Consider the following 16,096-nt stretch of genomic DNA (forward strand, 5'->3'; position numbering starts at 1 on the left):
TAATATCTCTAAAGTCAGTGTCTTTTTCTCTCTCATGTTGAGACTCGTGACGTCACCACCTGTACCAAGTGGTTAGGTGGGGCGTAAGCGTCGCGTTCGCTGTTGTCTTGGAAGACCGAGCTATTCTTACACCATCGCAATTCAATTAAGCAGCGGATAAGGTCGCTCCGTGACGGATTTCATCGTGTGCACCCGTTCTTTTGTTGTCTTGTGTGAACATGGGGAACTGCCTAACTGTGGGGCCAAACGAAGCTCTGGTCGTCTCCGGTAGGTTCTCATCCCCTCTCCGATCGGAGCCCTTCAGCTGTCATATTGTGAGCTAACGGTACCCGCTGCTAGCTAGTAATGGCAGGTGCTAGCTGGCGAACCAAGTTACCTAATTAGTCACATTTCTTGCTCGTTTTTGCCTCAGGGTAACACTCAAATGCACGCTAACGCAAAAAAGACTCTATATGATTGTGTTTAAGTCAACAAAATGCAGTATGAGAGCCTGAGACTCCCCTGTATTTGGTAATGGTGCGTTAATCACGACTTACTGAGAGCCATCGCGCTAATGTTAGCGCTTGAAACGGAATGTTAGCGCTGCTTAATGGTGATCGGCACTGGTGTAAATAATTACTGGAAAAATAGTCAAGTAAAATAAGTCAGTTTAGTGAAAGGTTACAATTTTGTAAGTAGGATAAATTCGATTTAATTTGTACAAAGCTTAAAACTCCTTCTGATCGCGACAGAAAAGTAATCCCAACTTGTCTCTGGTATTTCTTTATTTTTACATCATATGGAACCTTCTATTTAATTGACTGTTACTTTTATTCATTTTTAAAAAAAAATTAATTTTAGGGATAATGTGTGGAATATTAAATATTCTTGTCGATTTGCAACCCCGTTTATACTGGGATTGTAGATGATTATGTAATAAATAACCAATAAAGGTGTACCTAACGGAATTGTGCTCATGAATCATTTGCATATGCAGGGTTATTATATTGTATTCCACTCCCAGCTTTAATTTAGTGTCTTAACAAACCTGTACCTCTTCCCTCAGGTGGTTGTTGTGGATCTGATACTAAGACTTATGTGGTTGGAGGATGGTCGTGGGCCTGGTGGCTCCTCTCAGACACCCAAAGGTGACAGCATTATATACATATGGTCCATTTAAGTTGCGTTTCATATATGAATGGAGATGGCCTCATAGCATCGACGTGAAAGCGGATTATGCCATTAAAAGCCTTCTGTTCATTAGGACCAGAGTTTTTTTTAAAAATGGGATGGAGTTGAATGGGATGGTTGTTGTCACTCCGCATGTCTGCAGGATATGAAAACAAGGCTGTCATACAGAGTCGCCTATTACATACAGTGTATTTCTAATGCACTCAAGTTTAGAGGTATTTTTCTCACATAAATTTACGCTATAAATCTCAGCGTTGCTGTTTCACAAGAGCACATTTCTGTGGTTAATTTTTTGCTGCTGTTTACTGGATAACATTTCATCACATAGATGAGTTTATATTTTTCATGTGACTGTCAACAGAGCTGTCACATGTCATGTAGGGTAATAATCCATTCTTTATCATGCTTGTTGTTTATGTCGTTAAAGTTGCTGCAACAGAGTCAGTCAAACTTCCTGTATCAGTCCACTCTTATTGCCTGAGTGTCTTCTCTTCAAGGCCTAATAAATGTACTTTTGTTCCTCGCTGTAGGATTACCCTCGAGATCATGACTCTACAGCCCAGATGTGAGGATGTGGAGACAGCGGAGGGGGTGGCCATCACCGTCACTGGAGTGGCTCAGGTAAGACCTCATCCTAAAGTGTTCCCTGTGAACCCCCTCACCTTCATGGGCCAGGAAGACTTAATACATTATCAGTACTGTTACTAAGGTACTCTTTTAATTGGACAAAGTTTGTGCACGACTGCTCGTTATGAGATGAGATGCAATATTTGGGACTATTTTACTTTTGTTCATTAAAAAAATCATTTTGTGTGTAAAGGCCCTGTGGCCAATTTTTATGTCTGAAATATTAAAAACGATATTAGTGACATGTTTAGAGAGCTCAGAACATATATAGACCTCACTCTTGTTCCTCAGATTAAAGTCATGACAGAGCTGGACTTGCTGGCTGTGGCTTGTGAGCAGTTTTTGGGTAAATCAGTCATGGAAATAAAAGCTGTGGTCCTGCAGACTTTGGAGGGGCATCTTCGCTCAATTCTAGGTATGAACATTCATTTTAATTGTATTTGTGCCAGTATTATACCAACATGCAAACACAGAATTGATTTTTTTCAACCTCACGTACCCATACTACATTTATTGAATAATTGAAATTATTGATCAAATCTGAAAAAAAAAAAATCCATAGGCAGCTTCTGTTTTGTGTTTTTCTTTGAAATGTGTTGTGGTCCTGTGCTGTGGAGGTATTGACAGTGTCTCTCTTTGACAGGTACTTTAACTGTAGAGCAGATCTATCAGGACAGGGACCAGTTTGCTAAACTGGTGAGGGAGGTAGCTGCTCCAGATGTAGGCAGGATGGGCATCGAGATTCTGAGCTTTACCATTAAGGTGAGTTGAAAAGGAAATTGATGCTAAATAAAAACAACAGCCGTGATCTGTAGGACACAAGAACCGAGTAAGGTCTGCAACAGTTTTAATTCCAACTCAGGGTTTTAATATTTTTCTATTCAAACACCTTTTATTTATTTATAAGGTAGGATTTATTCGTATAATTTGAATCAATACCATGATCAACAGAGAAAGATCCTCATGCCACACCAGTTTTCCTGGATGGCAGCGTCCATGAGTGTTTTATGCAGCCATCATTAGTAAGACCACAATCATTTTCAGCAGACTCACACAGCGTTCCAGCCTACATTAGTAGTTGTGTCATGTTAAACCACAAAGGGAGGCTGATGCCACACAGCCGGTCAGGATCCCCTCCTTATTTTCCATTTGACTTCTTGTCTGGCTCTTCATCACATCTAAACTCCTCCCAACATGGATATATGAGAGAGAGAGAGTTGATAAAGAGATGCAGGGAGTGTTGGTGTGTCGACCAAACAGGATGTTCTGTCTCACTCAAGACTCATAAGGAGAAGAATGTATTTTCTAGTGATGGACAGAATGCCAAATATGAGTAAATACTTTAGTAACACTTAAAAGGTAAATAAAATCAACCTAAAGACATGTTCCAAAATCAAAAAGAACATATTTAGTATTATGACATCACTAATGTGTTTGTTTGTACCCGCAGGACGTTTATGACAAACTTGATTATCTGAGCTCCCTTGGTAAGACCCAGACTGCTGCTGTTCAGAGGGATGCAGACATCGGCGTGGCTGTGGCAGAAAAGGATGCTGGGATAAGGGTACGGAAACTCTAGCAGATGGGAGACGCCGAAGCAAATTCTGTTGTGCATCCAACTGACTTCTGCTTTGTTGCTCAAAGGAAGCAGAATGTAAGAAGGAGATGATGGACGTCAAATTCCAGGCTGACACCAAGATGGCCAACTCCAAACGAGAACTGGAGTTGCAGAAAGCCTCTTTCAACCAGGAAGTCAACACTATGGTGGGCACCATTAGTTTTGAAATGATTTTGAAAGTTTGTTCTGAACAAAATGTGTGTGTTTGTACAATATAGAAATGTTACTGTGTCTGCTGATGCTTTCAGAAAGCTGAGGCGCAGCTAGCGTACGAGCTGCAGGCAGCTAAGGAACAGCAAAAGATTCGTCTTGAGGAGATTGAGATCCAAGTGGTGCAGAGGAAGAAACAGATTACCATTGAGGAGAAAGAGATCGACCGGACTGACAAGGACCTAATCGCCACTGTGAAGAGGCCAGCTGAGGCTGAAGCCTACAAAATGCAGCAGCTGGCTGAGGGGCAAAAGTGAGTGGGTATAAGTTAATCATACATTCAGTAAGAGAGATGACCTAGTTAGTTAAATAGTGGATGATTATCTGTCTCGCAGTTTTTAAACTTGTTTTTGGACACTCAAGTTTTAGAAATATTGTACCTAATAAAACATCACGTAGAGCTGTGCGTTGTAGTGCATAAAATATGGTAGTTTTTAATCTTAGCGAGCTTTGTATGATTAACATATCTCCTGCCTGAACTTGTGTGTTTCCCTGCATTAGGGTGAAACGGGTGCTGATAGCCCAAGCTGAGGCAGAGAAGATCAGGAAGGTTGGAGAAGCGCAGGCTTTCTCCTTAGAAGCAGTTGGCAAGGCGGAGGCTGAGAAGATGAGACTGAAGGCTGAGGCGTACCAAAAGTATGGAGACGCAGCTAAGACTGCCCTGGTCCTGGAGGCTTTACCCAAGGTAAAACATCCAATAAAGTTCCACAGCTTTCCTAACACATCGTCATTTCATAGGAAGTATGACAAAATTCACTGATTAAAAAAGTCTGCAGTAGTTTTTGTTTCTGGAACCTATGTCCAGTAGTGGAAAAAGACTGTTTAACATCAGGATCTTCATAATTTATGTTCATGACTCACATTTCATGACACTGACTGTATAAAGTGTGGTGTTATTGTGTCCTACTTACTTGAAACATTTGAATCATATTGTAGATTGCTTCCAAGGTGGCAGCGCCATTATCCAAGACTAATGAAATAGTCATCCTCAGCGGGGAAGGCAACCGTGTGACAGGCGAAGTGAACCGTCTCTTGGCGGAACTTCCTGTTTCTGTCAATGCGCTCACTGGTGTGGATTTGACCAAGGTAAACTTGCTTTTTTTGTGCACGTTTGTAAAAAAATAATAATAATAATGTGAATGTTTGTGAGATATCAATTTTTCATTCATATATAGAGAGTTGTGAATATCACGCATTTGCAATTGACTGAAGAAGCAATGCTATGGATCATCACAATCCATAAAAGTCCGATTGCCTCAAATTTTCAGTACAGCTTACAAATCCATCCCTTTCTCACTAGGTGCCATTACTGCAGAAGATGACAGGCGCTCAAGCCTGAAAAGTGATGATTCCACAACTCCAGTACCTGTTGTATGCACTCTGATAGACTGCCTTTAATACACTTGAAGAATTTGTTGTTTTATACGTATATACTGCATACCAAGTGAATTTTGGAAACCTCTGGTGCCTTACTTTATACAGGACCAGAACATTTGCATGCACTGCTGCTCATTGGATGATTTTTTTTTTTAGGTAGTTTTGAATGGAAACATTATTTATTATTTATTCTATTTCAATAATATTTTGGTTCATTTTTGTGAAATTTCATTGAAGTGACTAGCTAATATATTACTGTTGGTTAATCTACTGTACATGTTGTCTGCCATCTAGGTCAGATTTACACCCCTGGGATTTAAAAATGCAAGACTTTGTTTATTCATAACTGTAGTTATAAAATTAGTTCTTTTATATTTGTAGACAGCCAGGCTGCATAAATACTGGACATTATTATGGAATTCTGAGTTTTCACCACCCTGGTGACTTCAGATGGAAGCCTGAATCCTCCTGAATCCTGGTCTTGTTCACAAACTGCTCATTCTAACAGATGACATATTCTCACCAACCTTTTTATAGTTTAACAACAGAAGGTCATTTGTTTGTATTTAGATGAAGCCATAAAACATGAAGTTCTCTCAAAATTGGCCATAAAGAAAATGAGTGGTGCGTTTTTAAATCTCCTGAGTGTATATTGCCGTGTGATTCAACAGCTGCCATTAACACCCGTTCTTTGGTGTTCCTGCTTTGAGGTTCTGCATTTCAGCAAATGAGGCCTCTGTTTTCCAAGGTTGTGGACTTGTTTTGTTTTATGTACTCTAATTTATTGTTCGACACATCTGTATTCCCTAGATAATATGAATTAGTTCTTGTTTGTTTGGGAATACTCTCAGACTTTGTTATTTTTTATTGTAGGTATTTTATACATCTAAGTTCTTTTAGGTCTTGATTGTTTTTTACAATAAAACAGGTGCTTACAATCTTAAAACAAACCTCTTTCATAGTGGAAAATTAATCTATTCCTCTGAAAAATCTTTAATTCTCCAGAACTTATTGATATAAGGCATGGTATCTATAGTTATTATTTATATACTGGCGGTTTCTGAACTTGCCAGGAAACATTGGCTTGTAATGTGGTCCGTAAATATATACTGTGAGCTTTACTGTAAATGTGTAGTTTTGGTTAAGTTTGAAAAATGTGTTTGGTGTTGAAAAAAAAAAAAAGAATCAGAAGAGGAAAAAGATTTAATGGGTAAAATGTAAAATGATTGAATTGGGGTTATGTGAAATGTGTTTATATTGTGGAAAAAGCTTCATGTTGATAGGTTCTGACAAAGAAATACCAAAAGTGATACCAAATAGAATAGATTGACTTTTATTTTATGTTGTACAGAAGGATTTGGGATAGTGCATCAGCTATATTCCGTTTCAATTTCATACCAACATCTGTAGATTTGAAGCCATATTTGACAAGGAGTATCAGCGAACCAAACATTTATACTTTTCAGAAAAACACACTTTCTGCTCGGGGTCTACCTGCATTGATTTGTTGTAATTACTGAAGTTTAATGTTGAAGGAGTTTTTTGTGTGTATTTTATTAATTTTAATAAATGCTGTTTCTGTTTTGCAAATGGTCACAATGCTTTGTGGTTTGGGGGTCACCAAATGTTAACCTCCTGTATGAAAGTAAGCTACTGTAGATGTGATGCATAAATTACTGTCAATGGCTTTTGAAGAAGATGGCAGTGACACTTTATTATTCGGCTTAACAAACATTCTCCAGAACTGACTTACAGTAGAGCTTGCACTTTTTGGACTAAAGCTGGAATGATGTTGCTTTGTTTTAATCTGGTAGTACTTTTATGAATAAACCACTAATAATAGCATTGTGACAGAATTCACAGATGACTGTTAATTTTTTTGCTCATCTTGATTGTCATTTGTTTTGGTTGCACCATTATTTGCTGCCATACTGATGAATACTGTGACCATATGGACTTGTTTAGATTCTGATGTTGTCTGCTCTGTATATATGACATATTTGTGTTTATATTCAAAATGTTATTTACAACATGTGCACTGGATCTCAGACAGCCATGAAATCCTGTATGCTCTTGCTGCATGTCAACCAACTGTACTCAGAATAACCTGTTCACTCGTAGCTAGTTGTCATTCTAATAAAACAAAAAATTTCATCATTTAATATTGGAAAACCCTTTTCTTGATTTAGTTGACTCCTGACTCGGTTTCTTAATCTCTGTTCAGAGTTGAATGACACGCAGATAAATAAAGTTATCGCTTGTAGCTGAAATAAAACCAGACTTTGGTTCGGGCTGTTATCGCGGTGTCGTTTTTGTGACCGACGCTGAGATAGCTGGACACTAAAGTTCTGACACCAAAAATCCATATTACTTGCTTTAGCTTTCATTTAAATTAATTAGTGTTATATTTTTATAGTGATGTTAAACAGAATTCTGCTTATGAAATGATCAAAGGACCAGAGCTTTCGTCATATCATATTCGTCATATCATAATCATAAATCTAATAAATGGATATTTCTGAACAGGCGCGTCATGAACATCTGCACACCGAGGTCCTTTCTATTGCGCATGCTCAATAAATGTTGCTGCCGTAGCCGGACAGCAGCACGGAGAATTGGCACCGGGCATGGTTACATCTCGTTTTTAAATATAATATCCACCTTATACCGCCGCAAAATGAAGTTTCCTTTCTCATAGATTCATGAGGAGTAAGTATGGTCGTCTTCAACTCTTGTCGCGTCGGCATTTTTGGCCATCGATGAGCGAAAGTTTGCTAACCAGCTGGCCTGGTCACAATAAGCACAAAGAAGCTCCTTATTTATTGTGCTTGACTCGAGGTAACCTATTGAACGAATTAATTTACTATTTTTGGTTAACATTAAAATTTCTGTGGTGTCTAGTGAGTTCAGTTCGCGTTTTTTTTTCTAAAATAGTTCAGCTGTATAAATAGACCATTACTAACGTTACTAGGTTTCTTTAAACTAGAGCACATTATGATTGGATTGCTGGACAGATAGCTAGCGTTACCTAGCTACAGACGGGGTGTCTGAAAGTTAACGTAGCACGCTACGGGGATTCTCAAAATATTTGACGCGTCAAAAGTGTCGGAAAGGTTAATTTAGGCGTTAGCTGAGGACGTTGCCATAGCTCCACACGGGAAGTGTGACTTTTGTCACGTTATCCACTCTGCATTAATGAAGATCCTCTTTTTAACATCACTCACTTCACTGCGTCATCCTGTGGGATTGGAATGACGAGGTAGACTTTCATTAGCATAGAAGGAATTGTATCCAAATGCGTTTAAATTTAGATTACATAAAATTGCCCAGGGTCGTATTTAATGTAGGAAATACCTAGAAATATACAGAACTATCATAAAACAGAAGTATTTGAACATTGGAAATGAATGACCTATGAATCATATCTGTGGTGAGTCTGGAAAATTGTTACACTGTAAGTGCATTTACTCATGAATACGTTTCAAAATGATCGTATAAAAGGGATGGGCAATAAAATTTGCAATTATGACTTTTCATTGAAAGGTTGTTCGCTTAAACTCATACATATGTCGTCATCGATACTTTTTTTTTTTGTCATACAGAACACCGATCTCACAAAATAGCAAGTTTTAGCTGTAGAATACTGCAGTTTTTGAGTTTTGAACTGCCAGGCAGGAGGGCAAGAGGAAGACCAAAGAGGAGGTTTATGGATGTAGTGAGGGAGGACATGAAGGTAGTTAGCGTAAGAGAAGAGGATGCAAAGGACAGGGTTAGATAGAGGCAATTGATTCGCTGTGGCGACCCCTGAAGGGAAAAGCCGAAAGGAAAAGAAGAAGAAGAAGAAGCTGTAGAATACTGCAGTAAATTGATTTGCTGCAATCATTTTATATTTAATCAAAAATATTTCCCAGTCTAGCTGTGATTAAATCTTGACTTGCAAGGTAGTAAATTGTATATTGTTTTTAAATTCTGTACTATTTGTCATTCACCTTTCACTTTTTCTTGGCATTTGATACACATCATAATATATCAATATAGTGTGTGTGCTAGTGTGGGACAGAGAGAAAAGTGTTGGATATAATGTTAATGAAACTAATTGTACGCTGATAGCTTCCTTAGGAGGAAGGATTTAGAAAATGCTGTCTGTTTTTTTCCAGTGCAGGGCAGACAATTGCAGTGCCCTTGCTGACCTGACTCCAGGTCTGGCCAGTAATTACATTTTGTTTGTTTACTCGCGTCATTTTGCAGACTCATTAATTTAGGGGTGGTGTATAAGTCATCACTATTCATTATTACTGTTATGAGGCTAAACATTGACTCATTATTATGGAGCAGCAGTTTTTGGACAAAGCTAGTTTGTGAATTTGTTTTGTGTTGAAAGCGCACAACTATTCTTTTCTTTAGAAGGTATTTGGCAAGTAGAACTTATCATGATCATTCAGGAATCTAGTTTTTCAAATACAACCTTCTAAAACATCAAGCAATGGTATTCTATTTTTGTTTTAATCTCAGCATTTGCCTACTTGCTTGGTGTTCACACTCAGTTCGTACTGAATTGTAATTTTTCTTTGTTATAAACAGCATTTTGCATTTTGTACTGGATTTGAAAATAGATTTTGCACCGAATGTAGTCTCTGTCAGCAGCTGACTTGTGCTTTGTTTCCCCTCAGTATGGTGAGGAGAAGCCGTCCCATGCTGCAATAGTGGAACAGTGACATGCTGGTCTGTCTGCCAGCATCAGGTGACCCTACCATCAGACTTCTCTCCCGCACGCAGATGAACACTGGACTTCAGAAATGTAAGACATTTTTTCCATATACTTTGAAGTCAGTCATTTCCTCATTGCTGAGCTTCAAGGATAAGATAAGGTGTTGGTGTGAAATTTTATAAACAGTTTCAGGTTTTCAAAAATATAATTTGTCTGTGATTCAAATGACAAAGAAGTGGTACTCAAACATTGACGAGGAATAAGGACTCATTGCTATTTCACCTGAGTCAGAAGTGAGTCTATGAAATGTTGTTATATTTCTTGTGCATCCAACATCCGGGGTATTTGAAAAAACATCCAATATCAAAGAAGAAAAACAACCGTATAATTTCTGCAAAATCGAAACCGAGACTTTACTGTCTGTCTTGCCACCTTGTAAATGACCTTTGCTGCAATGTTATTTCATTGTTTTCAAAGTGCTGTTGGGATTGTATGTAAAACTTCACACTAGACGCCTAGACTTTTGTTACCTGTCATGCCTCGTTAACTAGAGGAATGCCAGCACGCTAACCCACATCACATTCTCCGGCAGCAATACTCCACAGTTCTGGTTTGAACATCTTCTGTGAGGCTGGTTAAATTACAGTTTAAAAGTGTATCAGATCCTGGGTTTATGCAATGAATACTCGGAAATGGCTGGTGTGTTCGCGTTTCACTCCAGGCCCCCATTAAAGGCACTGTGCATTTGATGCAAACACTAATGGAGCCAAAGTGAATTTTTGTCATCTATAAAATACCATGCCAGCTTCAATGACTTGAGAACTCTGAGTAAGCAGTGCAGGAATGAAAAGTACTTTGTCATGTGCTTTATTGTTAGCTTAATTAGTGTTCTTTAATGTTGTACAGTAAATGTTAATGTATAATACATTTCAGTGTCATCATATGTTTTTACTTTTCAGGGGAAACTACACAGAAGATGAGATCTGCCAGCTATCCAACCCCAGCAGAGTTGGATGCCTATGCTAAGAAAGTTGCCAACAACCCTCTGACCATCCAGATCTTCCCCAATAGTGTCAAAGTACCTCAACGGAAGCACATTCGTCGCACAGTCAACGGGCTAGACACATCAACATCAGGCCAGCGCCACAGTCCATACCCCTCTCAGGTCAGCTCCAGTAGGGGCCTGCTGGCTGTCCTCCGTGGACCTATCAAAAGCCCCTTCAGAGGGTCAGACAGTAGCCGATCCCGAGTGATTTACAAAGCCGTCATGAACCCTCACAGTGGGGCGTACTCCACTCAAAGCACTTTAAATCTTCCTCAACCTGCTCACCTACAGGGCCCGTCTCAGCCTGTGGCCCAGGCTGCTCAGAAGCAGGCCATGGTTCATCCGCAAACAATACAACAACAACAAACCGTGACTCATCCAATGACTTTACAGCAGCCTCACCCACAGGCGTTACAGCAAAGGAGCGTGGCTCATTCGCACTCTCTGCCGCGGCAGCAGACTTTGTCCCAGGTTCAGACTTCGCATCAGCAAAGATTGACTCAACCCCAAGGCATACAGAGGCAGCAGGCTCTCCTGCACACCCAGGCTCTGCAGCAACAGCAGAGCCAGTCGTGTCCACTGCAGCAGCAGCAGCATCTTTCTCATCTGCAGACACTAAAGCATCAGCCGGCTCCTCCACAGGCTTTACATACACAACAAGGGGTGACTCAGGATCTGCGTCACATGTCTGATGGAGCTCAGCACCCCAGCCTGCAGCACACCCAGGGGCTCGTTGGTTCACAACCACTGTCCCAAACTGTAGATGCAGGACCTCCTACCATGACTAGTAGCCTCCAGCAACATCCACCGGGGGCTTACGGACCTCGGAAGCTCCCTGACGCTGATGCCCCACCAAATGTAACTGTATCTACCTCCACCATCCCACTGTCCATGGCAGCCAGTCTGCATCAGAATCGACATGGCGACCTGAGCACAATTGTGCACCAAATCAACCAGTTGTGCCAGGCGCGTGCTGGCATGGGCGCCACCTCAGTTTGTGAGGGTCAAATTGCAAACCCCAGCCCCATCAGCCGTAATCTGCTGATCAATGCCAGCTCAAGAGTGTCCTCTCACCACATGGCTTTAAGCTCTGTGCCCAGCTGTCTCATGGGAGGAGCCACAGACAAAGCTACAACTCAAACTCCCATCGCTGCTCTGCATTCACAGCCCAACATGGCTGATACTAACAGTGTACCTGCCTTTCATCCGGACCCAGAGAAGGTGCTCCTGCACCAACGACAACATCAACAGCAGCAGCTTCAGCACCACATACATCAGCAGAAGCAACAACAGTTACAGCAGCAGCATTTACAATTACAGCAGCTACAGCAGCAACAGCGTTCTTGGGCTCAGCATCAGCTGGCGCACATGCAGCAGCCACCTGAAGGGGCCCATCCCTGCAAGAACCCGAGGATGGAGCCTCCAGCGGAGTGTGCTTACCCCTCTCAAAACCTCAACTACCCCCACAAGCTACCTAACACTGCACAGTCCTTCCCACTGAAGCACCCCACAGAAAAACGACCCTCATCCCCAGTGAACTGCCCAGTAGGTTCTATGCCTTACGTTAATGGCCACTACATACAGCAATCGTGGGGCGGCGTCCCAGCCACAGCAGGTAACACTGGATCCAGCCATCAGGACCACCCAGTTGCTTTCCAGGGGGGGCAGGCAGCTGCTTCCACAGACCGCATCCCAGGAGCAAAGTACCGACCAGGAAAAGACGGTCCTTCCGGCCAGGCCAAGTTGATGCAGAATGCGGATTTCTTAGGTGGGGGTTTCCAGATGTCTGGTTTTCAGGAGCAAAACGTGGATGTGATGGAGAAGATGCACAGATCAGCCATGGGTCAAGTTCCGGACCCCAAGAATGGCAGAGGTGGCCACCCTCATCACCCAGGCTATCGTTAAAAGTGTGTCCTTATCTCTCTCTGGTGTGATTTGAGCTTTTCTCGATAGCTACTTTTAGCTTCTGTGATTTATTCTTTAAGATTTCGCAGGGAGTCGATTACATGTTATTGCTTCAGAGCTTGATTTGTAGACCCACCAGTTTGTGATGTCTCAAAGTATTCCTCAGGTCTTAAGCCATGTCATACCATTGTTGCAGATGAAGGGTTTTTTAGACTGTTGTTCATTGTCAAGTGGCATGGATGATGGGTTTGTGTGTGTGTGTGTGTGTGTGTGTGTGTGTGTGTGTGTGTGTGTGTGTGTGTGTGTGTGTAATATAATATACACATAGAGATAGTGATGTAGAGCATCCATTTCTAGCTTAAATAGCCTTGCCATTTGATTGTCACAGTGCTTTTCCTAAGTTGACAAGGAACAACTCAACTCTTTTCAGCATCTGTGGCCTTACAACTGCCCAAAGGCAAGACTTAGGATGTCTTCATGTGATGTTTTTATTCAGAATTATTTATCTCCTTTACAAGTTTGTGTCAAGTTAAATGAGAAGGTTACATGTATATGCAATTATTCAGACTGTTGAAAGGGTTTTTTTTTTTTTAGCCCTGAGAGCTCCAGCTTATTGTTTTAGGTGCACATTTAAGTAAGAGCTATGATTTCTTAGAAATACAACAAGGCTTTTGAACTGCACCCTGAAGGGCCTAGGTTATGTGCAAAAACTTTTTTTGCTTTCAGTTAAAGACAAACCAGCACTAGTAAAAACAAAAATGGCAACATTCTCCATTTCTGAGATTCATGTACTTTTCTCAAGTTGCAAGTGGTTTTCTTGAAAGTCTGAAGTGCCCTCCTTTGTAGCATTTTCAGAAATACTTTTGAAGTACTCCCCCCCCCCCCGTAATTCTGTAGATGGTCTTACTTGAACTATAGGGAATAATTTTAAATATTAAACAGGCAAGACATTTTGCAAAGGAGGAAACTTCCTTTGCCCCTATTTGTCTGTAGCTAATGAGAAACAGAATGGAATCCTATTGATATCAAAATGGTGTTTAATGTTAGTGTGTGAATAGAAAGTTGATCATATACAAGTGTGCAAGTACTTCTAATAATGCAACCTGGGAAAATGATTGTTTCCCCTCAAACACATTTCCTCACCACGTAACTACTGTAAACTGATGGCTTGTGGTGGGCTCTGCTGATAATTAGCCGTAATCTGTGTTGTGTTTCTACAACCTATGAAAAAGTAAGAAAAAGACTAAAAACATTCAATGCAGGTTATATTTATGAATTCTTTCTACCATGAGGACCTGAACATATTTCGTCTTAGACATTTTTAAGGATTGATATTTTCTGGGTATATGTTGCTCTGCTCACCTCAATCCACCTGGAAAAGGCCTTAAATGTCATAGCGATTATCCTAGACTTTTACATTTTTTGCTTTTTAAGCCAGGTTTGCATCTTAGATATGGTCTTATTTTCAGATAAAGTCAGTTCTTTCTTGGGTTAATTTTAAATCTGTTGATGCGCTTACTGTCTGATCATTGGGCAGAATTAATATGTACAGTCACTGGGAACAGGTGATGTTGCCTTAAATTTATAGTAAGAAATAATGCTACTCACCTTTTTTTGATAAATCACTTACTGTCTCAAATGTTGCCTATCGAGATGTTTTTCAGAGTAAAATATGAATAGTACTTAGTCGAATTAATAGATGTGTAGAACAGGGCTGTAGCAGTTCTTTTTAACTGTGTTTTAGCTGGTATACTTATTAATTATCATTTAATTTATTTTGGACCACTACATCTTGAAGCCATAGGTGTTTCCACAGTAGGTGCCATAGATGATTCACAGTGACACACACAGTGTAAACTCCATTGTATGCACTCTGAGACAAAACAGGTTTGAGGTTGTGCTTTAATTTGCTGTCTTTCGTGTCACTGCTGAGCATTATTTATTCTCTGAATACAGTACAGGTCAAAAGGGAGAAAGAATGAGGAGATAATAGACATGCAAGACGTAGCTTTTCCTGATTTTGGTCTTTGTACTTGATGGCAGTTTTGGTTTTATTTTCTGGCTCTCCTTTTTGATGTGCCTGCCCCATAAAGCTGCTATTAATATTAATCTTAACACACAAGTATGTTTTTTGTGTGTGAATAGTGATGTATGGGCTGTATCAATGAAAATGTGTTCCTACTTGCAAGACGGGCACAGGCCAGAAATAATGACATCTTGTACGCTGGTAAAATTATTTAAAGCATATTTGGAGAGTCTTCTTCATATTCCAAAGTTCTTTTCCAGGAGTCTGACTGGTGACTCTGAGGACAAACTGTACATCTTCCAGGCCAGTTTCTTAATGTTAAATCAACACAATTTGACAGGCATGCCCTTCAACTTATTTTTTGTTACTGCCTCGTTATGGCCCGACATAGTCAGGTTCTACAGTTTCATATGAAGTGCCTCCACTGGGCTTAGTATGTAGAAGTGTGTGAATGGATGCTTGCGTAAATGTATGTTTGGCTTGGATACTTGCACAAAGGTAATCTCTGGTGGGGGACCAAGCTAGTGTAACTACTGATACTGTGTCATGGACTGAAGTCCTGAAGTGTGCCACGATTCCTAGACACTGTTGAGATGTGTGAACTGTTTGCTGCTGACTCACTGACCAAAGTGACTAAGCGTCCCTCTCTTGTAACCACCCTCAGCAAAAAGCCTTTGTGAGCTTCTACTCGGAACTTGTGACATAAGAGCTGCTGCCCTCATTTGGACAGTTAAAGAAAATCTTTGTGAAGTGATACTGAAAAGATGTGAACCAAGCATAAAAACAGAAATCTAGTGTTCCCTGTCTGCACAGTACTCCCAAAAATCTTCCCAAGCAAGATACAGCAGCTCTAACCAGAATGTTGTATGTTTTGTGGTTTGATTTCACAGTATTAACATGCAGTCGGTCAATCATATGCACAGCAAGAACCTAATTTACTGCAGCACTTGGCCTGTCACCTTGTCATTTTACTCTAATGACAATATTTATTTGTGCACAAGTATGTACCAACCCTCCAGGATTTATTTTTACTCGAATTAACATGATTGTCTGGTGATCAAAGACCAATCATGTTGTGAACGGTGGTAGAGGGGGGCTTACTTTATCTACTTTGTGAAAATGTGATATTCCAGTTTTGCCTAAGCTTCAGGAATAAAATGTCTTGCACAAACATTCCCCTAACCAAAATAAAGGTTTCAAAAATAAAAGTTTGATCAGTGACTTTTTATATACATGGAATGATGGTGGACATTATTGAAGTGCAAATATTTGTGTGGGTTGCCATTCATCCAGGTCATGGTTATCCAAAGTTGATAAAATCAATCCACTGGATTTTAAGACAGTTTCTTGAAGACCTTTCACCTCTCATCAGAAGCCACATGGACGAGAGGTAAAGGCCACATCAGCATA

General features: G+C 40.3%; 2 protein-coding genes across 3 annotated transcripts; both read left to right on the plus strand.

Annotated features, from left to right (window-relative positions):
* Window positions 1–87: 87 nt before the first annotated feature.
* LOC137596574 (flotillin-2) lies at window positions 88–7,164 on the plus strand. Of its 2 annotated transcripts, XM_068317228.1 has the most exons (11): window positions 88–267; window positions 1,046–1,127; window positions 1,701–1,791; window positions 2,089–2,212; window positions 2,441–2,559; window positions 3,248–3,361; window positions 3,442–3,561; window positions 3,664–3,878; window positions 4,127–4,310; window positions 4,562–4,711; window positions 4,926–7,164. In XM_068317228.1, the coding sequence occupies exons 1-11, from the start codon at window positions 219–221 to the stop codon at window positions 4,962–4,964; spliced, it is 1,287 nt and encodes a 428-aa protein (XP_068173329.1). In that variant the 5' UTR covers window positions 88–218; the 3' UTR covers window positions 4,965–7,164. The 2 variants fall into 2 exon arrangements, with proteins under 2 accessions (XP_068173329.1, XP_068173330.1); XM_068317229.1 differs by lacking the exon at window positions 1,046–1,127 and having other exon boundaries at window positions 144–267.
* Window positions 7,165–7,596: 432 nt separating this feature from the next.
* LOC137596537 (protein FAM222B-like) lies at window positions 7,597–15,872 on the plus strand. Its single transcript, XM_068317176.1, has 3 exons — window positions 7,597–7,711; window positions 9,673–9,800; window positions 10,670–15,872. Exons 2-3 carry the CDS (start codon window positions 9,719–9,721, stop codon window positions 12,658–12,660), a joined length of 2,073 nt encoding a protein of 690 aa, XP_068173277.1. The 5' UTR covers window positions 7,597–7,711; window positions 9,673–9,718; the 3' UTR covers window positions 12,661–15,872.
* Window positions 15,873–16,096: the final 224 nt, after the last annotated feature.

This window comes from Antennarius striatus, chromosome 6 (genome assembly GCF_040054535.1).
Source record: "Antennarius striatus isolate MH-2024 chromosome 6, ASM4005453v1, whole genome shotgun sequence".
NCBI classification, from domain to species: Eukaryota; Metazoa; Chordata; class Actinopteri; order Lophiiformes; family Antennariidae; genus Antennarius; species Antennarius striatus.

Coding starts and splice junctions, on each gene's coding strand:
- LOC137596574 (XM_068317228.1), top strand. CDS start 219: ATGGGGAACTGCCTAACTGTGGGGCCAAACGAAGCTCTGGTCGTCTCC. Junction 1,128..1,700: donor CTCCTCTCAGACACCCAAAG/GTGACAGCATTA, acceptor TCCTCGCTGTAG/GATTACCCTCGAGATCATGA. Junction 3,879..4,126: donor CAGCTGGCTGAGGGGCAAAA/GTGAGTGGGTAT, acceptor TCCCTGCATTAG/GGTGAAACGGGTGCTGATAG.
- LOC137596537 (XM_068317176.1), top strand. CDS start 9,719: ATGCTGGTCTGTCTGCCAGCATCAGGTGACCCTACCATCAGACTTCTC. Junction 9,801..10,669: donor GAACACTGGACTTCAGAAAT/GTAAGACATTTT, acceptor TTTACTTTTCAG/GGGAAACTACACAGAAGATG.